General features: G+C 46.3%; 1 protein-coding gene across 1 annotated transcript in view; it reads right to left on the bottom strand.

Annotated features, from left to right (window-relative positions):
- Positions 1 to 17,822: 17,822 nt before the first annotated feature.
- Positions 17,823 to 26,671, bottom strand: part of Dnah6 (dynein axonemal heavy chain 6) — a 194,201-nt gene continuing 185,352 nt past the window's right edge. Inside the window, exon 76 of the mRNA XM_057768879.1 lies at positions 17,823 to 18,012. Within this exon, the coding sequence (XP_057624862.1) occupies positions 17,909 to 18,012 (104 nt within the window). The 3' untranslated portion in view covers positions 17,823 to 17,908. The remainder of the gene's footprint in view (positions 18,013 to 26,671) is intronic.

Raw genomic sequence — 26,671 nt, 5'->3', positions numbered from 1 at the left:
CCCCTCTCACATCTCCCAGTCAAGTTGGTAGCATAATTTTTTTTATTGTTGTTACATACACACACAGAGACACACAGACACACACATATGTACATATGCACAAATATTTATAAATACAACCTGCTGAACCCATTTTTGTTGTTTTTGTGTACATAGTCTCAAAGCTGACAACTTGGCATTGGACAGCCGACAGGGTGGCCCATCCCTGGGAGACGCTAATTCTCCTCCTAGAGTCCTTTAGTTGCCTGTAGTTCTTTGTCTGGGGAGTGGGACCCTGAGAAAACTCCCCCTTCCACGTAAACATGTCCTTTGATACTGGCATTGTTCTGGTCTTGTCTATACAGGCAACAGGAGAGTCTGTGGCCCAGCGGACTTCCTGCTATGGGGTCTTACAATTTCCCCCTCTTCTGAGATGTTCCCTAAGCAATAGATACCGGACCTGTGACACAGATGTATCTATGGGGGCTGGGCTCCACATGCTCTGTTTGTCTCTGGACTGTGTTTTTTTTTTTTTTTTTCTGCAATGGTCTCTACTGTTAAATGAGGCTTCTTTGATGGGGTCGGGAGGGCGGCGATAACTATATCTATCTATCAAGGGGCAGATTTTCTTGAGAACCTGAAACAAATCCAAACTCATTTTTCTGTTTTTCCAAGTAGAGGAAATGAGCAGCCAATGCTGCCGAAGTGGGAAGATGGAGAGTGCCCCCGAGGAGATGGCCCCAGCATCTGCTGGGGATGTCTGTCTCTCTTCCCCACCCAGGATCAGCTGGGGATGTCTGTCTCTCCTCCCCACCCAGGGTCAGCTCACGGTGAATGGCAAACATCCCCTAAGTGTGCCTGCGACCCTTCAAGGTTGACATTTTGTTATCAAACTTGGGAGGCACAGCCTGTGTCCAAGTCGGCTCTCCTGTTCTCAGGAAGCCGATTGAGAGGCCAGATTGAAAGTGGGAAGCAGCAGATTTACCCAGTGTGGTCACGCTGGGAAGAGGAACAAAGAGGCCCAGAGACCCCGCCAGTGCGTTTCCCATTTTTTATTTGTTTAAAGACAGTCTCACGAAGCTCATAAGCTCCCTATTTAGCAGAGGATGGCCTTGAACTGCTGATCCTCCTGCCTCTTCCACTTGAGAGCCGAGACTGTGGGTCTGTGCAACTGTGGCATGGTTTTTGTCGGGGATGGAACCCAGAGATTTGTTCGTGCAAGGCGAGAACTGTGCCAGTCTCCCAACCGAGTTACTCTCAGGCTCTGGAATTTTGTTTTGTTGTTTCAAAACGTTGCCTATTTGGAGCCTAGAATGTTGACATGCTGATAATACAAACTAGTTGGGAGGCAGAGGCAGAAGGGTTAAAAATTGGAGGTCAACCTGCTCAATTTAGGCAGATTTTTGTCTCAAGTAAGAAAATTAAAAAGGGGTCAAATCCTTCCCCTCAGGTATCAGGGAACTCTTAGGAAGAGGAACTGGAAAGATTGTAAGAGCCAGTGGGGACAGAAGACACCGGAAACGAGGCCTTCTAGACACTAAAAAGAGTGACACACGCATGAGCTCACAGAGCCTGAGGCAGCACAGGGTCTGTAGGGGCCTAAACCAGATGTGGTCCCGGTACTGAGAGGAGTGGACACGAGCCCTCTCTAAACTAGAAGCTCTGTCCAATGGGTAACTTCTCACAAAGGAAAATTGAGTTTTTTTTCAGTGGAGTCTCACTGGGTATACAAATCACACTTACGGGTAAGCCCCATGCCAGGCAAGCATGCTAACAGCTAAGCGATAACCCAGCCCAGACTCTGCCAGCTTAGGGTGCTGGCTGCCCATCTCGAGAACACAGCTTTCTGGGGCACAGGCTGGTGCTTCGGGAACGATAATTTTTTTGTTGTCTGCTGCTGGGTAACTGAGTTCCACAGACTCAGTGGCATGAAAAGGACCCTTGTTTATGACCTCAGGCTCTTGAATCAGCAGAGTGGACAGCTGAATCTTCTGCCTAGGGTCTCTCAAGCTGCAATTAGGGGCTTGGCCAGCCCTGGGTTCTTCTCAGAGGTACTTGCCTTTTTAGCGGAATCCTTCTGCTGACTTCCTTATGGCCGCTTGCTTTATCAGATAGCAGTCAAGATAGGCACTGCTGCAGCAAGACCAGCACCAAGTTCTTAAGTAATCGGGGACAGTTTGTCCTGTCACCTCTGCCTCTTGCACAAGGATAGCTCTAATAAAAAAAAAGTTTTAAATTTGCCCCTAGAAGTACAAAGTTAGCTAAAGACAGCAACTTGTGTTTTTTAAAATCCTGTCCCCCTTTTCTTTTAAAAAAAGATTTAGTTGTGTGTGTGCGTCTCTCTCTCTCTCTCTCTCTCTCTCTCTCTCTCTCTCTCTCTCTCTCTCTCTCGCTCTCTCTCTCTCTCTGTAGGTCGGGGGCAATTTTTTGGGGACTTGGCTCTTTCCTTCAACATTGTTTTTGGGGCAGACCCTCCTGATTCACCACCACAGTGCTGGGGCTCCGGAAGCGAACTACTGCATGAGTTTTTCATGTGGGTTCCCGGGCTGAATTCAGGTTAGCAGCTTGGGTACCAAGTGCTTTTACCCGGGAATGTTGTCTGGCCAGCCCTGATTTTTATTTTATTTTGTAAAAGTTTGAGCAGCTTTAAATTTTATCTTGATCCTGTCTTCTTTTTCTTGCCCTCTCCCCCGCCCCCACTCCCATTTGCCCCGTTTGTTCCCTTGGATAATTTCATTCTTACTTTGATTTTATGTACACACACAGTGTCACCCTCCCCCCCCCCCGTTAGTATAAAATCTAGGGCCCGTTAATGAGAGAACGCAAGGTTTCTGTCTCTCGCAGACTGTCCCCTCTCCCAGCCACGTGTCAGCTGCATTTCCATCTGTTTTCTCAGAGTCTGGCAGTAATCGGCGCTCAATAAACATGGACTGAAGGAAAATGGCAACCCTTGGCTAGTTTACTGTGGTGTCGCTGTGGCTTGGCTGCGAGAGTCATTTTGGAAAAGCACAGGCGCTCTAAGTCCCAGGTATTAGGATGAGGTGGGGGAGCCGAGGTGCCCCTGCGAACCTTGTTTGGGTTCGGAGCGTGCACTAACTACATAGGTGTCTTACAAACCTACGATTCGAGGGTGCGGGTTCTTGTGTCTCTGTCAGCCGTAAGGCAGGTCTTTTTCTTTTGATGACTGCTGCAAGAAGGTTTAGACCGGATATGTTTTCAGTGTTGCTCTCTTTTAAATCATAACACCAAGACGCACAAGGCTTTTGCCCCTGGAGTTCTGACGCTGGAGTCGTGGGGTTGTTTCTGTGGAGACAGTTCCACACCCGAGGATGTGGGTCTGAGCGTGGCAGAGGCAGACACACCTGGTCAGTCAGTGCTCTGGGCTGGGGCTGGGCACCAGGCAGAGGCAAGATAAGAACTGCAGATCAGAGGCCCAGAGGCCGTCTTCCTGCTGGTGTGTGGCTGAGCCTGCCTGTTCCTGGTAGAGCAGCGTCCACGGCCCTAAGGGAAGGGATGGCTGCTGGTACTCGGGGGTGAAGCAGGTGTTCTGCCTGTGAGAACAGAGCTGTATGTGTTGAAGGAGCCTGGCAGATAAGATTCCTTTTCTTTGTATCCCTTTTTCCTCCTCCCCAATCTCAAGATCATAGGTTGGCTACAAACTCACTAAGTATCAAAGCCTGAGAACTTTTCATCTGGTTTCAGCCTCCCCAGCCCCAAACTTGCTGTGTAGCTGTGTAGGGCAGTCTTGAGATTGTCTCTATACTTGGCTATAAAGTTTATTTATTTAAATGTAATCTCCGAACTTTGAGGCATGTGGCAACTATTTTTTTTTATATGAGTATAAAGGTGAATAGATACTACTTTGGGGGCACGAAGAGATAGATTTGCAGTTAAGCTTGTAACTCCAGGTCCAGAGGATCTGATACCCTCTTCTGGCCTCTGGGGCACCTAAATTCACTCTCATACACACACATACACACATTAAAAAAGGAAAAAGATACAGTCTAGGCACAAATAGAAAAGCTTGTAAATATAAGGGGAAGCTGGGGAAAGATGGTACCCCAGGGGTTCACTGATGGGACTGTGGCATTTCTCAGGCAGATCTCCTGGAGTCAGGGAGGGCTGCTGAACGGAGCCTTGATAAATGACAGTACAACGTTCTTAAATGACAGTACAACGGATAAAGTGGTTCTGCTCATTCATTCATTCATTCATTTATCTTTTGAGTTGGGAACCTTGCTTTGTTGCCCAGGCAGGCCGCAAATTTCTGGGCTCCAGTGATCCCCCTGCCTCTGCTTCCTGACTAGCTGGGATGACAGATGTGTGTCACTTGGCTTGACTTCATAGGACATCAAGTTGAGAAACTGAGCTGGTGAATTTCAAGCCCAGTCTACAGCATGGTAAGGCGTCATGGCAGGCTATTTCAGAGCTGGGAGCCGGCGAGAAGGCTTGGTGGGCAGAGGTGCTCGATGCCAAGCCTGACAACTGAGTTCCGGCTCTGGGACCCACGCGGTGGAAGGAAAGATCAGACTCTGGAAAGCTGTCCCCTCCCGCCCCCACATTGGTCATGATAAATAAATAAGTAAACAACATATAATTAAACCTTGGGCTTGGGCTTGGGTCGACACTTAGTGGCTAAGTGACTTTAGAGAGAGGACTATAAATCTTTGCAAGCCTCAGTTTCCCCGCCTGCAAAGAGTCATTGCTATTGATCATGTGTCCCTCAACCGGTCCTCTCTGATTATCTTTGAGTGGGGACAGGACAGCTTTTGCTCAGGACTTGGTCTAGCTGGTCTTGTCTGGGTTCCCAGTGACTTTGCTCTGTCTCGGTGCAGAGACCAGCTCTTTAGCCTTCACGGCTGTGACCCTGCGGCCATCTGCAGACCACTCTTCTCCCTCACAAGACCCTTTCCTCAGCTGGCTTCTACTCTGTGGATTTCCCAACAGCCCCATGCCACCAGTTCTCCTCGTCCGTTTCTGACCGCTCTTCTCTCTACCGACTCTTCGTGTCAGATGGCCCCAGACCAAGGCTCGGTCTCTTTCCTTCTATTGGCATTCAGTCCCTTGGACAGCTCAGTCTTAAGACTTTAAATGACATTTAAAGAGTAGTAGTGTTGTTTTTATCTCTGGCCCTGACTTCTGACAAACTCTAGACTATTTTCTTTTTCTTTTAAAAATTGAGATAGGAGCCGGGCGATGGTGGCGCACGCCTTTAATCCCAGCACTCGGGAGGCAGAGGCAGGCGGATCTCTGTGAGTTCGAGACCAGCCTGGTCTACAGAGCTAGTTCCAGGACAGGCTCCAAAGCCACAGAGAAACCCTGTCTCGAAAAACCAAAAAAAAAAAAAAATAAATAAATAAATAAATAAAAAAAAAAAATAAAAATTGAGATAGGGTCTCTCTGTGTAGCTCTGGCTGTCCTGGAACTCATTCTGAAGACCATGCTGGCCTCAGAGATCCGCCTGCCTTTGCCTCCCCAGTGCTGGGATTAAAGGCCTGTGCCATCATTGCTCGGCTCAGACTCTTTTATTAAAGATTTACTCTCTTTCTCTCTCTGTAGGTGTCTGTGGAGGACATAGGAGGGATTAGACCTCTGGCGTCTATGTGGTTACAGGTTGTGCGCTACCTCACATAGGTGCTAGGAACTGAACTCCGGTCCTCTGGAAGAGCAGCAAGCTCTCCTAGATGCTGAGCCATTATTCTAACTCCATGAGTTACAGATTCCTGTAGCACCTATGGAAGAACCTCACCACTGGGCCATCGATGTCACCCCTCAGCTCCACAGGCAAACACCAGACATCGGACTTTCCACTCCAGCCACGCTTTGCCCATCTTCCCCATCTCTGTTAAAGGCGAGCTCATCTGTTCGTCATCAGATCCTCCTTTCCTCTTCCGGGTGTCATCTGGCATCAGATCATGGCTCCTCAGTCTGGTGACCTTGACTTTGTTCTGCTAATCAGATTGTCCCGGTGAAGTCCTCACCAGCCTTCTAGTGTGGTGTGGTCTCTCCTTCTCCAGGAACAGTTCTCCACAGCTGTCAGAGGATCCTTTCTATTTTTAAAACCTTTTTGCTTTATGATTTATTTAGTGACTTTGGGCATACCATGGAGTAGGACTGGAGGTCAGGGGACCACTTGTGTGACCTGATCTGGGGGTAGAACTCAGATCAGACAGCAGGTGCCTTCAGCTTCTGGCCAGTGCTTTTCAACCTTCCTAATGCTGCGACTCTTCAATACAGTTCCTCATGTTGTGGTGACCCCCAACTTTAAAATTATTCTTGTTGCTTCTTCAACTGTAATTCTGCTGCTGTTATGAGTCATAATGTAAATATTTTTGGAGACGGAAGTTTGACAAAGGGGTTACAAGCCACAGGTTGAGAGCCACTGCTCTTGGCTGAGCGTGTTCTTTTTAGCATATCAGAGACACCTCATTGTACTCCTCCCTGGTTTAGCTTTGGCTGTATCGCCTCAAGAGCCCAAGCCCAGCTCCTGTGCTACCACTTTAACACTTTTTCTGCACCTCCTGTCTTTTGAACCCCAACCCCCCCCTGAACTTTGCCTCCCGCTTCGTCTTCAGCTGTCTTTCTCTGATAAGCTGACCTCCTTGCTGTCCAGCCAACGCATCGAGGGCCATCCTGTCGCAGGGACTTTGCCCTGCTACTGCCATTCCTGCCTCCTGACCATCTCCAGCATGAAGGGATGCTCTTTCCTCAGGGATTCCCACTTCGCCCCTCACCTCCTTCACAGATGATCCAGATGTGTATTGGTTTTCCTGGTCCTCCAGTTTAAAACCCAAGCTTGGCTTCCAGCGCCCATATCGGGTGGCTCATAACTGCCTGTGACTCCAGCTCTAAGGATCTGATACCATCTTCAGGTCTCTGCAGCCACCTGAAAGCACACATGCACGATCAAAAGTAAAAAATATTTCAGAACAGGGTTTAAACATTGTTTTAAAGATGTACCTGTTTTTCATTTCGTCATTCCCTTAACATTGGCCTGCTCAGCTTGCTCATGACCGTGGTCCAGAGCTGGCTGGTTATCTGACTTTAACAGATGGGGATACAGGGTGCATAGATGAGGTGTGTGGAGAGGGAGGCTGAGCTGGAGGCTTTTTACCTTGTTTACACTGGTAAGCCAGCTGTGTGGGTGGAACTGTGTTTAAATGATTTCAACAGCAAGGTTGTAGGCTGTGGGATGGGTTTCCTTCGGAATTCGTGAAGCTCGAGAAATTGAGGCCATGCTCGAATGGGAAGATTTCCCGTGAGATCAGGAGGCAGTTGGACAATTGTTCTTAAGCCCCAGGTCTCCGCTCCCTCGTATCCGACCCGAGCTCAGGTTGCTGAGCCAATACCTCTCACAGAGAATAGTGGGCTTGTTTGCCACTGGCCGTCCCTCACTGCTGTCTCCCTCCCTCTGCTCTCATGTGAGTGTGTGTGACCTGGTCAGGTGCTGCTCCTGTGGACGGCAGTGTGGTGAGGGGCAGCTTCAGCCAGCTGGACGCTTACTTGTCTTGTGTTTGGAGATTACTTTTTTAGTGTATGTGTGCATGTTTGTGTACATGGAGAGGTCAACATCTATTGTCTTACTTTATTAATTTCATATATATATATATGTATGTATGTGTGTGTGTGTGTGTGTGTGTGTGTGTGTGTGTGTGTGTGTATTTGATAGGCTCTTTCTATGAGCTGGTGCCCCAGGGATCCCCCTGTCTTGCTTCCCCAGCACTGGCCCCACTCTTTGTGCCTCCTCACCAGCTGTTTGTATAGGTGCTGGGAGTCTGAACTCAGGACCTTATGTTTGTATAGCACTTTATTGACTGAGCCCTCTCCCCATCTTGTATCTGGGTGCTGCTACTGAGCACACCATGTACAAACACGGTTTATCACCACTCCAGGACTGTGTATGTCTAAGTTTACACGACAGCTAAAGTTTATTTGTAACCTGCAGGTCTGTACCCCTGGTGCTCCGGCGGCCATCTCCAGATGTGTGCGAAACTGAAAACTTTGAATCACTGGTGCATGCATTCCCCTTTGAGAGTGAGCACATCGGGCCCTGTCTTTTCCTTCTGCACACATCTGTCCTTCCTTGGTATGTTTATTGTGCTGTGGTGTTTATTTTTATTTATTTTTAATTTTTTTATCAACTTGATACAAACTAGGGTTATCTGGGAAGAGGCAACCTCAATTGAGAAAAATGCCTCCATCATATTGGCTTATAGGTAATTTATGGGGCATTTTTCTAAATTAATAATGGATGTGGGAGGACCCAGTCCACTGTGGGTGGTGCTATCTCGACACAGTGTTCTGGGTTGTATAAAAAAACAAAGTTAAGCAAGCCATGGGGAGCAATCTAGTAAGCAGCATTCCTCTCTTGTTGGCGGAGGCCACTTGTTTCCCAGCCACCTGGTAGCTCAGACCCGAAATAATCACACAGAAACTGTATTATTTAAATCACTGCTTGACCTATTAGCTCTAGATTCTTATTGGCTAACTTTTACATCTTGATTTAAACCATCTCCATCAATCTGTGCATCACTACAAGGTCATGGCCTACCAGCAAAGTTTCAGCCTGTCTGTCTCTCTGACTCTACCCTTCTTTCTCCCAGCATTCAGTTTAGTTTTCCCCACCTATCTTTGTTCCCCTATAGCTCTGCTATAGGCCTAAAGCAGTCCCTTTATTAACCAATGATATTCACAGCATACAGAGGGGAATCCCACATCAGTCTCAGCTTTAGTTCCTGCATCCAAGTTCCTGCCTTGAGTGTCTGTCCTGATTTCCATTTCATGATGAACTTTAAACTGTAATCTGAAACAAATCCTTTCCTCTTCAGGCTTGTTGATGCTTTATCACAGCAACACAAAAAGTAACCATGACTGAGCGAGCTATCTATCTATCTATCTATCTATCTATCTATCTATCTATCTATCTATCTATCTATCTATCTATCTATCTATCTATGTATCGATCTATCATCTATTTATTATTTATCAATCATCTATCTATCTATTTATCTATCTTTCTTTCTATTATCTATCTGTCTGTCTGTCTGTCTGTCTGTCTGTCTGTCTGTCTGTCGGTCGATCGATCGATCTAGAAGAATCTCCTACAGCCCAGACTGGTTTCAAACCTGCTGTGTGACTAAGAATGACTTGAACTCTCAACCTACCTGCCTTCACTTTCCCAGTGTTTGGATTACAGGTGTGCTCCCCTGAGCCTGGAGATCAAAGCCAAGGATTCCCACATGCTAGGCAAGCATCCCACCAGTTGAGCAGTGTTCCCAGCCTCCTGTGGTCTGCTAACAGACATGTTTTGCCTTTTTTGGGTTGGTGATTTTACTTTGTGAAATGATTCCAAGAGTGTCACAGGAAATCTGGCTGTGTCCTACGCAGAAGGGTGTTAGGAACCTATAGAGAAAGCACCAACATTGAGCTTTGACAGGGCATTCTGAACAGAGAGCCTTGCAGCAAAAGCACATAAATTATGAGTGTGCTTTGGTTGATTGATGCAGAGTTGAAAGACCAGAGACTGACAGGATCCCAGCCTTCTATTTTCCCCAGAGAGCAATGGTTCAGAATTTACTACTCAATGTTTGTAGCAACTTTATGCAACATGCTGTAAATACTGACAACAGATTGTACATTGACACACACACAACCCAGGCAAGCATCTGAGAGAAAGGCTCCAGAGGTCAATGTCTTTTGTAAAGGGCATGTACTCCCATTCTTTCCTTTAACTTTTTCATCTCTGAATTGTGTGATGTACAGTTCATCCTCTCATATGTCTGACCTTTATGCTTGAACTCTTGAGAGCAGTCCTGGGTACTTCTTTAAGTAGCACCTTTTCATAAATGAATACTTAACGTCTGCTGAGAGATGCTCCAAGGCAAAGAGCTAAACCCGGCCTTACAGGGCACACACACTGTTTAGCTTCTGAGGAAATCGAGCTTGCTGCTGTTGAACCAGGAGGCTTTGTACAAGAGAAACACAGCAGACAGTCAATGCCCTACAGCGACAGGAACCAGCTGTGAGCTGCTCACTGGCACCGTGGTTTCAACCATGGAGGTACACTGGGAGCTTTCACTTGCGAGCTAAAGGAACAACGGCCTATGTCCAGTATTCTGATTAATCTGTGCAGGACCCAGGCGGTCATGGACTCAAAGCTTGCAAGTGACCCCAACACAGACACAGTGAGAGCCTCTGCCCTTGAGAACTCTAAAGACACAGGCCATCAAGTCTACCTGGGGCTTGGTTCTTCAGCTGAGTCTCAACTGATGCCTGGTACATCCTTGGCATCCTTTGGACTCCCCTTCTCTTCCTGGCCAGCTCATCAATAGGGCAGGCATGGGGCAAGCTCAGAGATGTTGATTGTTGCTGCTTTTTCCACCCTGAGTTGAGGTTTGAGTGGAAAAAAAATGCTGAAATGGGGGCTGGAAAACAGCATTCTGCTTTGGGAAGGCAGATCTCCCTAGACTCAGAAGCTTTTTTTAAAAAATCCTGTAGTAGTTTGTGTTTTTTAGTTGTTTCCTTCTCAGGGTCCTGACGCACCCTACTCTCCTACAGTGTGTATAACATTGTCTATTTTATTTTGAGCAAAGTGAGTTGAACTTTTTCTTGTGGCCCACCAGGAAAATCTACCATCTTACTTCTTTGGCATAACCCATGTCCCATACACAAGGGTTTGTGGTGCCATCTTTGGTAGTTACAGGAAAGCATCCCAGAGAGCAGCATTGTGAACCTCCACATCATTGTAGCCCTCAGCAGCTGTCAGATATTGCTGCAGGGAAGGAACCTTCAGGATGTGTCTTCTAAGACATCGCTTGCTACCTCAAAGGTCCCTGGAGTATGTCATGCCCATGTTTTACAATCTCCTTCAGTTTGCATATCTCAGGACAAGTGGCTCACTCTCAGAACCAAGGAAACCTTAAGCAAGATTTAAGACAAATAGAAAATTTAAAGGAAGAGCTATGATTGACAGGCAGTGTAAGCTTCTCTGGAGTGCCATTTGGAGGCTGGCAATGCCCACCAACAGGTTTACATCTGTCAGACTTTGCTAAGTTGGTCTGGCTATGCTGGACTTGGACGGAATCTGAGGCCAAGTCTGCACATTTGATGGTGTGTCCCATCACTTCCCATCACCCCCCTCTGCAGGCTTGTCTTCCCACTGAAATTGGAGTGCAGTTGTCTGTAGTTTTGCGTAGGCTCTAATCATGACATCACAGTTTTATTTTACGTCTATATGTATGTGTGAGTGCACGTCTGTGGGTGAGGAGGCCAGAGGACATCTTGTGGGAGTTGGTTCTCTTTTTCCACCATGTGGGTCCTGGGGACTGAACTCAAACTCAGGTTGTCAGGGTTGGCCGCTGGCGCCTTCACTTGCTGAGCCCTTGTGCCAGCCCAGTATAACAGAATGACCATAACTGGCAGGTGTGCCTTTGGGTGTGCCCATCTCTCTGTCTTGGCTGTGACCATGCACTGCCAAGGGGACTCTTGGCCTAGCTCTGGTGAGGGAAGGGGAGTTGAGAGAATGCTGTTTGGCCCAGAGATCTGTGGACAGAAGAGGCTGGCCAATGAGGAGATCCTAGGAGAGGCGGGAAGGGCTTTCGCAGGGACAGGGAGGAGGAGGAAGGAGAGGCTGGGAGATTAGCTTTAAGGGTGAACTTGGTACAGTCTAGCACAGTGCTTCTCGCCCTTCTTAAGGCTGTGACCTTTTCATACAGTTCTCCTCATGTTGTGATGACCCCCAACCATGAAATTATTTTCGTTGCTACTAATAACTGTCATTTTGCCACTTGTTATGAATTGTAATGTAAACATCTCTGTTTTTTAATGGTCTTAGGCAACTCCTGTGAAAGGGTCATTTGGCCCCAAAGGGTTCGCAACCCAGAGGTTGAGAACCACTGGTTTAGCGTCATCTTAGAGGAAACACTCACCTGAGGAACTGACTAAATAAGATTGGCCTTATGGGCATGCCTATGGGAGATCGTCTTGATTTTATTAATTGATGCAGGAAGGCTCAGGCCACTGTGGGCAGCGCCATCCCTAGCCAGGTGATGTACAGGATGTGAGCGAGCCGGAGAGAAATCCAACGTGTAGTGTTCCTCCACGGTTTCTTCTCCAGGTTGTTGCCTGGAGTTTTCCCCCTGGATTCTTTCAATAGAGGACGGGACATGGAGGTGTGAGTTGAAATAAGCCATTTCCCACCAAAACTGCTTCTGGTTGGAGTACCAGCAACAGAAAGTAAAGCAGGGCAGGGAACTTTACCCAAGAGGACCTGTCCCTAATCTCTTGTTAAAGGTGCCGACAGGGACAGGAACTATTAGAAAAACCAGGGAAATGAGGGGTGTCATGACCTCAGGATTCATCTCCAAAATCCAGGACTTTCAAGAGGGGCTCAGATCATGGCATCTCTTCAGTAGGGGTGGGATTAAGGTTCTTAAGCAAGGGGCTCATACAAGGCGGGGGATGTAGCTCAGTGGGTAGAGTGCTTGTTTAATATACATGAAGCCCTGGACGTCATCCCTAGAGCCCCACACACTCATGGAACATGACTATTATCCCAGCATTCAAGGAGCAGAGGTAGGGGATCGAAAACTCAAGGCTACCGTCATCTACATAGCACACGTGTCTACATCATAGGTTCCTGTCCAGTTCTTTATGTAATCCGAACCCTGCAGTGTGGGTCTGTTAGTCTCTAGGTCTCTCTCTGCCCCACCTCACATGCCGTCTCTAGGTGTCCTAAATTCTTGGTCATGATCATACTATGTCTGCCCTTCTAGGGCAGTTCCTCAGCTGTGGTCTAATTCAGGGCCTGGTTTGGGCAGGGCTGGCCTTTTCTTCCTAGACTCTATCCTAGGACCCATGTTTCCTTTTTAGTGTCAGTGTCCTTTGCATAACAAATACAGAGGTGAGGCTATTGCCGGCCATGAACAAGATGAGACAAAACAAATCAAAACAAAACAAAAAGAAGAAAAAATGTAAAGAGGGGTGGGGTGGGCACTGAGAAGGTAGCTTAGTGATGGGGCATTTAGCTGACATGTGCAAGGCCCTGGGTTCGATTCCTAGCATTGGAAAAAAGAAAGAAAGAAATGTGTGTGTGTGTGTGTGTGTGTGTGTGTGTGTGAGAGAGAGAGAGAGAGAGAGAGAGAGAGAGAGAGAAAGGGAATTGAACAGGAACCTAGAATTTTCCCCATCTCTGTAGGGCATCTTTACTTTGAACCAGAGCCTCCTGCAGCAGGAATCAGAGGCATTTAGATCCCCTTATACCAGAAAATCTCTCTGCCTCTCTCTCTGTCTCTGTCTCTCTCTCTCTCTCACACACATACACATACCCTATAACTGTGGGCCACCTCGGCTTTGTCCTCTTTAGCTAGGACAGCTCCCAGCTGAGAGGCCCTTGCCTTGGAAAGCTGAAGAACAAAGATTTTATCCACAAACACCTGGGGGTCCTGGGTACAAAGACTTGAAGTCATACGAAGCACTAAGTATAAGAGGGCAATTTAGATGTCACCAAACAAGAGGCTGCAGCTCATGAGGCATCTTCAGGAAGCTTTCAAGATCGGGCATCAGCGACTTAGCTCCCGGAGCTCAGCTGCAGCCGAAAGCCTCAGTGGATTGGGCCCAGAGCTGGTGCCAGTGTCGGGGAGGAGGAAGGATCAAGGTTGACTTAGGTGACTCTTGACAGCTCTGCTTTTGAAGTATGGAAATCTTCTCCCCTTTGAGCGTGTCCCTTTACAGAAGGACACTGCCATGGAGAGATGGGAACCAGCAGGTGTCACTGACACTGTCTCTGTGCCAGGTTAGAACTGGGCAGTGTGTGTGAACATCAGAGGAAGAGAAGGAATGGAGGAACTGAGGACAGACGCTGCGGGCTGAACTCATCATCCTCCCAGAAGGCGAAATGCCACAGACAGAAGGGAGGGTCACAGGATAGAAAGGCTTTCAGAAAGGCTAGCCCAGGGCTTCTTAAATGTCTCTCACAATGTGAGAGATGGGAGGCCCCTCACGGGGTGGCCTTCTCCAGATGTCTCTCTGTAGTTGCTTCAACCCCGGCTAAAAGCTACACGTTTATACCTGTTGGAATAAACATGGATGTGTGGAAGGGTTCACTATAAGGTGACTGAGGTAAGAATAAAACTCACAAAGAACTCGGCTTTTCAGCCTTTTCCCATTGAAGTTCTATGACAATTTTGTACCTGTTCGGAGCCGGAAGTCTTGTAGAGATGAGTGTGCTTACTAGAACCGGAGATCAAAGAAAGTACATCTTAGAGCAGCTAGGCTGTGCTCGCTGGGGCTAGAAGAGTGGATCTGGAGGGCAGTACGCTCAGGAAGAGCTGCACCAGAGAGGCTGGAATCCAGGGTCCCTTGGCCCAAGCTTTAGTGTGCTTATGGCTGGCTGCCTGCATGCTATGCATGATGGGTGAACTGGAGAGACATTGGTCCTGCCTTCACGAGGAAGCCAGGTCTGAGTTAGTAATTCTCAAGGCATGTGTGTATGCGTGTGTGCATGTTGGAGGGGTCTAGCTATGGTCTGGGTTTAGGAAGAGCCTTCCGAGGAAGCATGCTTCTAGCCGAGGTCAAGCAGAAACCAGACAGAGTGACGTCTGATGAGTAGGATCTGTGCAGTCTGAATCAGCAGATGGAGAGATCCGGAGCCACATAGTGCTTCGCAAACACCAGGCAGATATGAGGGAGTCGGGGATCTGGGGCACAGGGGACTGAGCGAAAATCTGTCCTGGAGGCAGTGATCCTGTGATAGCAAGGTGAAGCAGTTCTGCCTGCAGCCTTAGAAGAAAAACATTCAATGCATGAGATGTCCAGAGACGTAAGCGAGAAGGGAAGGACATGATTTTATGCCCATGGCAGCGGGGGGCAGGGAGATTATTGAAAGGACTGAAGGGGCCCCTGCTGTCCTGTGTGACTTGCATTTTTAAATATTATTTACTTTCATGTGTATGCACCTGGCTGTAGGTATACACACCGTGTGTTCAGGTGCCCACGGAGGCAGGAGATGGCATTGGCTCGGCATGAAACTGGCTTCTATAAAAGTTTGTGCTAACATAGGCACTGTAATTGAACCTAGGTCCTCAACAGCAGTAGCAAGTGCTTTTGGTCACCAAGCCCAGCCCCAAATTTCAGTTTTAAATGCATAAAAGCTGACAACCTGAAGAGAGCTAGGTAAAAGGACAAGCAACTGCCCACGTCCCATGGTGCCTCCTTAACCTTCCTCTGCTGATGGACTAATAAGTCCCCCTGTGTAGGAATTTCAGCTTGGGCCACTTCCTTTCAAGGTGACCATGGGTTCAGTGGTTTTATTCCTCAGCTGAGCTAAGAGGACCTGGTGAGCCTGAGGTCATGGGCCATAACCTTGTCCTGTCTTGGCTTGGCATGTTTACACGGTGTTCACATAGGCACAGACTAGGTGAGAAGGCCAAGGAGGAATCCTCATGACCTGGCTGTTCTCAGAGAGCTAGATCTGTGCCCAAGATCACCAGAGGCTAACGATGGGAGAACTCTGAACTGGGCTTCCTTTATCAAGGCTTTTAGCACTCACTAAACCTTGGGACACTTAGCTATCTTAATGTTCCGTCATTTGGTTTCTGGTGGAAACGGCCCAGCACGCCATGGTAGTGTATTAACACACATTTCTATTTTTAAAGAAGGGAGATAAGAAGTCACTGTGTGGACACTGGGGTATGGGAAACTGCCATGGCTCCCACTGTGCACCGAGTCTTTGTCTTTGCCTTTTAATGTCTATAGATCCAGGCCTGTCACAGACAGACCATCCCTCTGGTCCTAGCTGCTGCTTCCTCACCGTGGAAACTCTCACCACAGCCAGATGGTGGCCATGGAGGCTTGCCTGTCCCTCTGAAGTCCTGTGTTCTGGGTGCTAATGCTAGCTTCCAGGACAGACACACCCTCTTACAGTAACTAGAGGATCCAGGCCAAACCTTTGGTCTCTATACTTCACAGTCTGGTCAGACATTGATAAACCCAATCGAGAAGGAGAATTTTTGTTTTCTTTGAGGCAGGGTCTTGTTATGTAGCCCAGGCTGGTCTTGAACTTGGGATCCTCCCAGCTCATCCTCCCGTGTGTTGGAAGTATGGGTATACAGCACTGGTGTTTCCTCACACCAATAGAATCCCTAACCAGGGCCCTGGGGATGGGCTTGCTTTGTTTGTACAAAAAGTGAGTTCTACTCTACCCACTCCTTCTGTTGTTTAGTATTTATGTTTACTGGGTCTCTTAGGGAGAATCCAAGTGAACTGGGAGGTGTAGAATTAATTGCCTTGACTGTGCCCCAAGTGGGATCAGCATTTCTTACCTGTTAGCCCCCTTTCTGTTCTCCTGGGCTTTGCAGTGACCCACAAAACCTCAGAATGGTTGTTCAGGATTGGGTGGGACTAAGAAGAGTACTACTGCTTATCCGTCATCTGACTTAGGGCAGCTTGATTGCCTGGATTGTAAGCTCTGGATCCCCTTCCTTTCCTGGTGTGTGTGTGTGTGTGTGTGTGTGTGTGTTGTATGTACTTGTTTGTATGTGTGTGTGCAGGTGTAGGTTGACCTTGGGTTTCCTCTGTCATGCTCGACTATACTTTTTGGGACAGGGTCTTTCAGTGACCCTGCAGTTCATCCATTTGGCTAGGCTGGCTGTCCAGTGAACACGAGGGATCCTCTCGTCTCTGTGTTCTCACTCCTAGCATTGTGGTTACAGATTCTCTAAACCCAGCTTTCTTGTGGATGTCGGAGAGACAAACCCAAGTCCTCAAGTTCCCACAGAAAACAAACCATCTTCTCAGTTCCTCTGGAGTCTTCCATGCACTCCTTCCCAGTCATTTCCTGGGCTTAGATGCACCCAATTGGGATGTGGCCAGTTTTGGCACTGTTCATTCTTAAGTGTAAGGTTTGGGATGACAGAGATGGCTCAGTGCATAGAGTGGTTGCCACAGAAGCCTGATAGCCTGAGCTGAAGTCTCAAGAACCCATATAAAAGCCAGACATAGAGCCGGGCGGTGGTGGCGCACGCCTTTAATCCCAGCACTTGGGAGGCAGAGGCAGGCGGATCTCTGTGAGTTCGAGACCAGCCTGGTCTACAAGAGCTAGTTCCAGGACAGGCTCCAAAACCACAGAGAAACCCTGTCTCAAAAAAAAAAAAAAAAAAAAAAGCCAGACATAGTAGCATGTCTGAAATCCCAGGCCAATCCTTCTGGGACTGCTCATGGCCAGCTATGCTGGTATAGAGCTATGCGGGTATATGCAGCCATGAATGAGAAAGACCATGTCTCAAAGTGGACAGTGAGGACAGCCTTTTGACCTTCACATATGCACTGCGGTAGCGTGAATGTGCCCACACTGACACACACACACACATACATGAACACAAACATATACCCCACACACATTAATAAGACTTTTTCCCCACTATTTTTGCACAATGAATTTGATTGCACAGTTTTCAAAGGTGAACTTTGTGAGTGACAAGGCCATGTCAGAATGTCTAAAGGCTGGATACCCTTGATGGTTGTTGCTATTATTGGACTAGCCTTCTACATGCTAGGCTTTTGAGAGCTTTATTTAGGTCTAGAAACAGAAGTATCTGGGGCCATGTGTCTAACATGCACTCTGGGCTTTCATAAAAGTGTGACAAGGAAGGGAGCCTGTGTGAAGAAGGAGCTGACTCCTTGTTCTTCCCAGGGCTCTGAGCCACATACTAAAGAGAAGCAGTCTGGCTTCCACATGGAGTTGGGAATGCGCTTACTAGGGGATGTGTGAATCCGTCACCTCCACGTCATAGCTGGGATTTCCAAGAGGAACAACGCAAAACCACTTTACTTTTGGTCATGGGAGAAACAACAGCTGCAGCAGGTACACTTAGGTCAGGTTAGAAGTCACTTTCTTCCCATCAGGGAGGACCTCTGGATGAGCACGGCCCCCTCACTCACTCAGCTGGCAGAGCAACGCGGATCCCTTGGAGATCCAGTAGTCATTGGGCCGCTTGGAGGGTAAGAGGATGGTCACCACGAAGTTGGTGGAATGGCCTAGAAAAGGACACCAGAGGGGTGGGAGAGAAGAGCTGTTAATTAGAGAGTAACCTCTGGGTTCACAGAGATGAGATACTGAGAGACCTGGCTGAACCAGAAGATGCTGGGCACAGTCCCTGAAGGTCCTAGTTTCATGCTATACAGAATGAGGTTTTAGAAGCATGGTGCTTTTGGGTCTGCCTGCTTAAGCTTTATAACTGATGAGTATGTTTCAGGTTCTCTGTAGTCTGAATCTAGGTCACTGGGCTAGGATTTAGGCCTGACATTTCAGTGGGACTTATGGGTATCTAACAGTAGTTAGGGCATCTATTCATGTGGTCATCCATCCATCCATCCATCCATCCATCCATCCATCCATCATCATCCATCCATCCATCCATTCATCCATCTATCCATCTATCACCCATTCATCCATCCATCATCCATCCATCCATCCATCCATCCATCCATCCATCCATCCATCTATCCATCATCCATCTATCCATCATCTACCCATCTATCTATCCATCCATCCATCTATCCATCATCCATCTATCCATCATCTACCCATCTATCTATCCATCCATCCATCATCCATCCATCATCCATCATCCATCCATCCATCCATCCATCCATCCATCCATCCATCATCCATCATCATCCATCCATCATCCATCCTTCATCCATCCATCATCCATCCATCCATCCATCCATCCATCCATCATCCATCCATCCATCCATCCTACACTGGAAGGGTCTTGGAATCCTGAAATGAATAAGCATAGTAACAGGCATTCTGTCTTCAGTGTTTAGTCATTCAATAGAAAAAGTCACTCAAAGTTGTTCTTTTCATGCCACTAAGGGGGTATTGAAAAGACGCTATTGTCCGCAGGTGGGAAGTGCTTCTTCCAGTGTAGTTTTCTCAGATGCCATCAGTGTGGATGAACATCAGGGAAGGGTGGTACCCAGCAGAAGATACTTCTACCTTCTCTTTGATATTGTGTCCCATTGAATACCAGGCTTTCCAGTGCAACAACCCCAGTTCAATGGCAAGCCAAGCTAGACAGTGTTCTAATGTATTTACTGGTTTTATGCAGTTCAGACATTTGTCCAAGGTCCTAACCACCCCCTTTTAAGCTCACACTTCCCTTCTTCATGCTTCTTTGGGTGCCAGCTCAGTGTATACGTCCCCACAGGCAATCAGCGCCTCGAACACACGAGGCTCCAGGTTTGGAGAAGGACTTGGGACATAACCAAACCCTTATAGCCACTGTCTGTTTAAGTGGAATCAGTTCTCCGTTGGCCAAAAATGAATTTAGCTGCCTTCCCAAAGCCTCTCACCACTGTTTCCTAAGGAGTTCACCATACAGTATACTCTGTGATGACTCAGAGTTAACCAATAACCATCTCCATCATGTGGAGATGACTGGGATAGATGTGTGTGGCTCATGTCACATATCCACTTGGACCAGGATCCTGGAGGGCTGATGTCAGAGGTCTTGTGCTTCTGACAAAACAGGATGGTTATAGCAAGCACACAGTTGCTGTATTATGGGCTGTGTTTAAAGAAAGCAAAGGTGGGCTGCTTATGAGGGGGAAATGGGATTCCCCTCTGTATGCTGTGAAAGGGTTTTATTACCATTGGTTAATAAAGAAGCTATTTTGGCCTAAGGCAGGGCAGAATAGAGCAAGGTGGGAAGCCCAAGCAGTGATAGAAGAGGAGTCAGGCGGAGTCAGGCAGATGTCATGTAGCTGCCCAAGAAGCAAGAGCCTCATGGTAAAATATAAAATAATAGAAATGGGTTAATTTAGGATGTAAGAGTGAGTTAGTTAATAAGAAGCCCGAGCTAATAGGCCAAGGAGTATGTAGTTAATGTTAAGCCTCAGGATGGTTAGTTCAGTTCATAAGCAGCTGCAGGAGCTGGTGAGCAGGACCCAGTGGGTGGAGAGAAACTGGTCCAGGGAGACCAGCGGAATGGAGGACATTTGTAGCTACAGAAGTAGGACGACTAGAAGGTAAATGGCAGCTGAATGTGTGTAAGAAAAGGATGGAGGAGTGTTGGGGAGATGGCTCAATGGTTAGGAGTGTATTGTAACTCCAGTTCCACGGGATCTGATGCCCTCTTCTGGTCCCTGTGGGGATGTGCACGCAGGTGTACATATTCTCCACACGCCCACCACAAATAAACATAATTAAAAATAAACTGAAGTCTGGGTGTGGTGGTTCACGTCTGTCGCCAGCATTGGGCAGGCAGAGACAGGTGGATCTCTAAATTGGATGCCAGTCTGGTCTACATAGCAAGTTCCAAGCTACCAGAGTTACACAGTGAGACCCTGCCTCAAAAGAAAAGAATGAATAAATAAGAAAGAAAAGAATGCAGAAAGAAAGGCTGCATTCCCCAGAGGATTAGGGTGCTTGAACAGAGGCTATCAAATGGGCTTTAGGACTACAGAGTCTGTTCAGGGAAAGCTGCTGCCTGCAGGCAGGACGAGGGCCTGCACAGGTCCCTAGCTGAACTCACTCTGAGGTGGTCGGGGACCCCTTAGTGAAGAAACACATTTTATATGTGAGAATGTTTCCGGTCTCCATTACCACAGGAGCCTGCCTGCTTTCATCTTCTTTATGCTGCCTCAGCTAACAAGAGACTTGGACAGCCATTCGTCCAGTTTCCAAACAGCATTATTGTGTTGTTCTAAGACATACGGAGAGGCTGTTGGAACACGCTGGGTAGCCTAACATTAGCTAGGGTCACTGTTCGCGTTTGATCATATGCAGTTTTCCCCTTTGTGGACAGATGGAAACATAAACACTCCTCGTGTGGCTATCTCGCCTTACACACTTCCTCAGGTAGCCTAGATGGTTCTGAAGCAAATACCAGGTGACAATTTTTGCTGCACTTATTTTAGCACGTGTCTCAATCATGATTCCAAAAGACTCAACAACTATCACAGCTATGGTGTTAATTTCTAGTAGCTGTTCAATTTTTTCCAAGTGTGCATATACAGATAACAGTGCACCCCCACTATTACATATAGTGCATTGGTAGTTGACAGTTTGACTGAGAATTCAGGTGAGGGCTTCGCCTCACAGCAATGATGTGTGCCCTAAGTCCCCTTTAATTCTAAGTCCCCCTGCTGCCTCTTTACCGCCCACTACAATATATTCGTTGACACAACCAGGCTGTTGGCCCCACTAGATTTCCCGGGCTCTGGACTGGCACCCAGACATGGGGCACTGAATCTACAGAAAGCCTGAGAAAGCTTGGGAAAGAATAAAGCATGTTTTCTTGGTAGCAGCAATTTCTTGGGTCTGCTCTGCTTGCTAGAGGCAAGCAAGCGCTCTCATCTAAGAGAGGCTTCCTGACTCAGCTTTAGCTGCAAAACCCTGCAGCTCATTAAGAGGTCCTGCCATGAAACACTTAAATGGTATTGATAAAAGCTGACTGCATGCTTGTTTGTTTTTAGCCGTAGCAGGAAAAAAGTTGTGCTGTTTTAAAATGCTGGCATTCTGGTCTGTCCTGTCAGGGCAAACTCTGACTCTTTGAGGCAGGAGGTCAGCTACAGAGAGAGCATTTGAATGTTGTAGCTTGTTTGCTGGCAAGGACCTTGAAACGCCACAGAGTTGTGGTGATAAACAGGGCTACAGCCGGTACCTCCACCATGAGGCTGGAAAGCTAAGGAATGGGCTGGATCTAGCTAGCAAAGCCACAGCTTTAATCTTACCCATATTGTTCAGTAATTTAAAGGCTCGTGTGGTCAGAAAAAGAGAGAGATACAGTAAAGAGAGATTCAAAGACAAAGAAAACCTTTAAATGATTTACAGTGTACTTAAAAATATATGCAGGCTAAATGTTAAAGTTCTTAAAAGTAAAAAAAAAAACAAAAATAAGGAAGAAAGAAAGTAGTTGGGTGTGGCAGTACACACCTTTAATCCCCAACATTTGGGAGGCAGAGGGAGATTTACCTCTGTGACTTCAAGGTGTGGTAGCACACGCCTTTAATCCCAATGCCTGGAAGGCAGAGACAGAAGGATCTCTGAGAGTTCAAGGACAGTCTGGTCTACAGAGTTATTCCAGGACAAATATATACAGAGAATATAAAACAAAAGTAAAAATAAACAAAATAGAGTTAAAATAAAGCTGCACAAAGATGGAAAATACACAGAGAATCTTGATACTTTATGCTATTATGCTCTCTTTGAATTGTTTGAATGCTGAGGAAGGAGCAACAGATGCTAAAAGATATTTATTTATAAATGCTGCTGAACTAATCCAAGATAGATATTTTCAAAATACCTTGACTTCAGAATTTGGATCTAAGGATATGATACTTTGGAAAAGAGATTCTTCTTTTGTTTTCACAGAGAATGAGACTCTATGGATTGCTTCTTCGATCCCAATATGGTATGATAGACCACGCCCTCCTGAAGGGTTGCTATAAACACCCTCAAAAAATTACTTCACTCAACTGCCGACTGAGATGAACCTAGCACACAGGTTATACCATGAAAGACCTCAATAACAGCACCCCCATTCAGCAGGAAGCAGTTTGGAGAGAAATAACTATGTCCATATTCCCAAATATTGTTTATAAATGTTCTTTTACATTTAAAGGGGGAGATGATATAGGTATGAATAATTTGCATTAGTATAGATTTTGCTTAATTGATAGAGATTTAAGATCAATTTTGTTATATGTATATGTATTTCTGATCTTGATTAAGGTATTGTGATTGTGTAGTTCACTTAAAAATGTAATGTATATAGGTCGTTAATGGATAGTTATCAACAATAGTCAAGCTTGTAGTCATGTTAGTTAGATATTCTAGATGTACATAGATATATTTTAGATAGGCATTCTTCATATTTTTCAAAGATTATAGAATATGGCATTTTAAATGTTTTAATAACTTAAGGTTTTTCATGACAATGAGACACGTCTGCTCCTGGCAGCACCAATCTACTTCAAGAGGAAGATGGGCATCGGAGAGGCACCTTATAGAGTTTGATAGTCATTTGAGCAAGAAACTGTTCTTGCCTGGACTGTTGCATAAACTGGACACAAAGAACCCGCAGAGAGAGGACTACTGAACTTGCCTAAAAGTGAGATGATCTTTCTGGATTCCTGATTCATGAAGGAGTCTGCGAGACATTCTGCAGGACACAACAGATAGTGACTGAACTGCCTTTGAAATTTCCTGCTTCATGGAAAAGTCTGCTGGATACTATGGACCTGTAGGCTGAAGATGGATGCCCCAGCGGTACAGAAGAACTTTAGGTGACTGTCCAGGCAGTGAGATGTCTCTGTCATTTCTAGAGTTTTAGAAGTTGCTTATTTCTTGTTTGCTTAGGTAATATTGTATCTTTCTGGGGTCTTTAATGGAGTTGAAGAATAGTTAGTTATAGTTTTTCTTAGTTATGATAAAGATAAAATAGATGTAAACATTGTACTTTATAACTATTTTGTTATATGTAATTTTGCTATGTTAAAGTTAAAGCCTTCCTTTTTTGTTTAAACAGAAAAAGGGGAAATGATGGAGGAAGGTCATTGGTTAAATAATAAAGAAACTACTTGGCCCTCATAGGTTAGAACATAGGTGGGTGGAGTAAACAGAACAGAATGCTAGGAGGAAGAGGAAGTGAGCTTAGATGCCATGCAGCTTCTCCCCAGGGCAGGTGCGATGAAGCTCCTACCCAGGATGGATGTAGGCTAGAGTCTTCCCGGTAAGCGCACCTTGGGGTGCTACACACATGAATAGAAATGGGCCAACAGTGTTTAAAAGTATATAGTTTGTGTGTTGTTATTTCGGGGCATAAGCTAGCTGGCGTCTGGGAGCCGCGTGGCAGGAACGCAGCCCACAGCTCCCAGGCCGGCCCACAGCTCCTTCTACACTGGACTTGTGAAGGAAGGCTTAGACAGAGATATGCTTACACTCAGGGCTGAGTGCTTTAGTAAGGTCAGTTCCCTGTGACCTGCACCTCCATTAGGAAGCATGCTCACACCTGAGTGACTTTTCAGGAGCTGAGTAGTCGCTGGCGATTATCACAACCATGTCATTAGGAGCTAAGCATTTTAAAATTTGGGGACTAAGCCTCGAGTATCTATCAATGATCTAACTTAAAATCTTAATTTTTATGTAAATGTGCATGTATCTGCAGGTGAGTATGTGCCTATCAGCCAGAAGAGGGCATCAAAGGCCCTGAAGTGACAGTCACAGGTTGTCATGAGCTACCTGATGTGGGTTCTGGAACTGAACTCCAGTCCTCTGCAAGAGTGACAACTGGCGCTCCCTGCTTAGCCACCTCTCCAGGACTAATTGAAGTTTTCATATGTAATATAAGGCGAGAACCTAAACCTAAAGGTTCTCCAGCACCACTTGTGGACTATTTTCTCCATCCCTGACAACTTTCTGAGGCGCTGCTATCACTTCAGGTCCCCTCAGACCCACAGCTGTGTTGGCTCTCTCTCCAGGGAGCGTCTGGTGGACCTGCCGAGCCCTGGGGTGGTGGCATGTTGTTGTAGCTACTACGGCTGCATCTGTTAGAAACAGACCTCCTGTTGGGGGAAGTGTGTGACTGCAGAGGTGGGGGCTTTGAGGTCTCATAAGCTCAAGCTACACCCAGTGTGGGATATAGTTCACTTCCTGTTGCCTGCAGAACTCTCAGATACCTCTCCATTACCACGTGTGCCTGCATGCTGCCTTGCTCCCTGCTGTGATGATAATGAACTAAACCTCCGAACTGTAAGCCAGCCCCTATTAAATGTTCTCCTTTATAAGGTTTGCCATGGTCATGGTGTCTCTTCACAGCAATAGGAACTCAAATTTAGACAGTAATCATCACTAGGTTAAAGAATTCCCCAGACCAGTCTAGTAATCTATGAATTTTCATCACGAACGTTGTTCAGTGCCTGGTTTGTTCAGACAGTATTAGCTGTGTGCTGGATACTGCCCTGAACACTCTGCAAATATCCATGCATCCCTTCCCATGTCCCATTTTAAAAAGCATCCCTCCCTCCCACTTGATGAGATTTCTGAGTTCAAGGACAATTCTTTAGTTTTAGGGAACCACCAGTTGCTTTTCTTTGCAAATATTTCCTCTCCTGTTTTCTTACTTTCTCTTAAGTTGCCTGCTAGATAAATATGAGGTATTGAGGTCTTTACACAATGTCAGACTTTCCCCACACCATGTGTTCTCAGCATATTCTTTAGCAGTCTCTTTCTTTTTGAAAAAGTTATTGTTCTTTTAAAGAAGCTACATTTATTACTATTATTGTGTGTGTGTATGTGTGCATCTGCATACAACACGGCACAGATGTGAGTCAGAGGGTGACTTGTGGGATTCAGTTCTTGCCTTCTATCATGTGGGTCTTGGGAATCAAACTCAGATTTTGGTGGAAAAAGAGCCTTTACCCCCTGAGCCATCTCACTGGCCCACAGGCTCTCATATTATCTGTAGAGATGGCTTTCTTTCTCTCTGCCTCCTTGCGAGGACTGTATCTCAGGTTCATATAGAGTGTTGTAACACAGCTTTCCACTTAGTTCATTTTAAAATGGCCAGATTTTATTTGGCGAGGGAGTGCTTTTAGTGCCTATTCAGTCCATCATTTTGGAACTGAAAGTCTCTGCCCATTAAACTCTGTTTTCTACTCCCTAGGGTCTAACAGAAGCAAACACTAAGTTTATGATATCCATGTACACCCAGCATTACTACAAATACAACTTCAACATTTATAAACGTGTTTTCTTTTATTTTTATTTACCTATGTGTGTGTATCTATGTAGGGGTATGTACACGTGAGTGCACATGTCTGAAGAGGCCAGAAGAGGGAGACAGTTCCTCTGGAGCTGGAGTTACAGGCTAATATTAGTGCTCGAAATGGAATTCCAGCCCTCTGCAAGAGCAGCAAATGATCTTAACTGCTGAGCCATCTCTCCAGCACAGGTACTTCCATCTTAAATCTAGTTAATTGGACCAGTAAATTTCTTAGTGAATTACAGTCAGCATTTTTTTTTTGGCAGAGTTCACTTTTTTTTTTTAAAAAAAGATTTTATTTATTTATTATGTATACAACAGTCTACCTCCATGTATGCCTGCAGGCCAGACGAGGGCACCAGATCTCATTACAGATGGTTGTAAGCCACCATGTGGTTGCTGGGAATTGAACTCAGGTCCTCTGGAAGAACAGTCAGTGCTCTTAACCGCTGAGCCATCTCTCCAGCCCCAGAGTTCACTTTTTTTTTTTGTCTCTCCTAGGCATTGAACTCATGAACTTTCCATGCCAGGCAAGTGTTCTATAACTGAGCTTCACTTCCAGTTCAGGTGTGTGTGTGTGTGTGTGTGTGTGTGTGTGTGTGAGAGAGAGAGAGAGAGAGAGAGAGAGAGAGAGAGAGAGAGAGAGTCTCACAGTCCAGGCTAGCTCCACAAAGTTGCTAAGTAGTTGAAGATGATCTTGAACTTCTAATCATCTTGCCTTGACCAAGAGTGCTGGGATTAGCATATCATTAGCATACCACCACACACAGTTTTACACAGTGCTGAGGACTTCACACAGGATATTATGCATACAGGGCAAGCACTGTACTGACTGAGTGATGAGCATCTGGCTTTTTTCTTTTTTCTTTAATTTTTTGAGACACAGTGTTTCTATGTACCTCTGGTGAGTCTGGAACTCACCA

Source organism: Chionomys nivalis, chromosome 1 (assembly GCF_950005125.1).
Source record: "Chionomys nivalis chromosome 1, mChiNiv1.1, whole genome shotgun sequence".
Taxonomy (NCBI): domain Eukaryota; kingdom Metazoa; phylum Chordata; class Mammalia; order Rodentia; family Cricetidae; genus Chionomys; species Chionomys nivalis.
The sequence above is the reverse complement of the archived record's forward strand: the minus strand, read 5'-3'. Positions and strand labels throughout refer to the sequence as shown.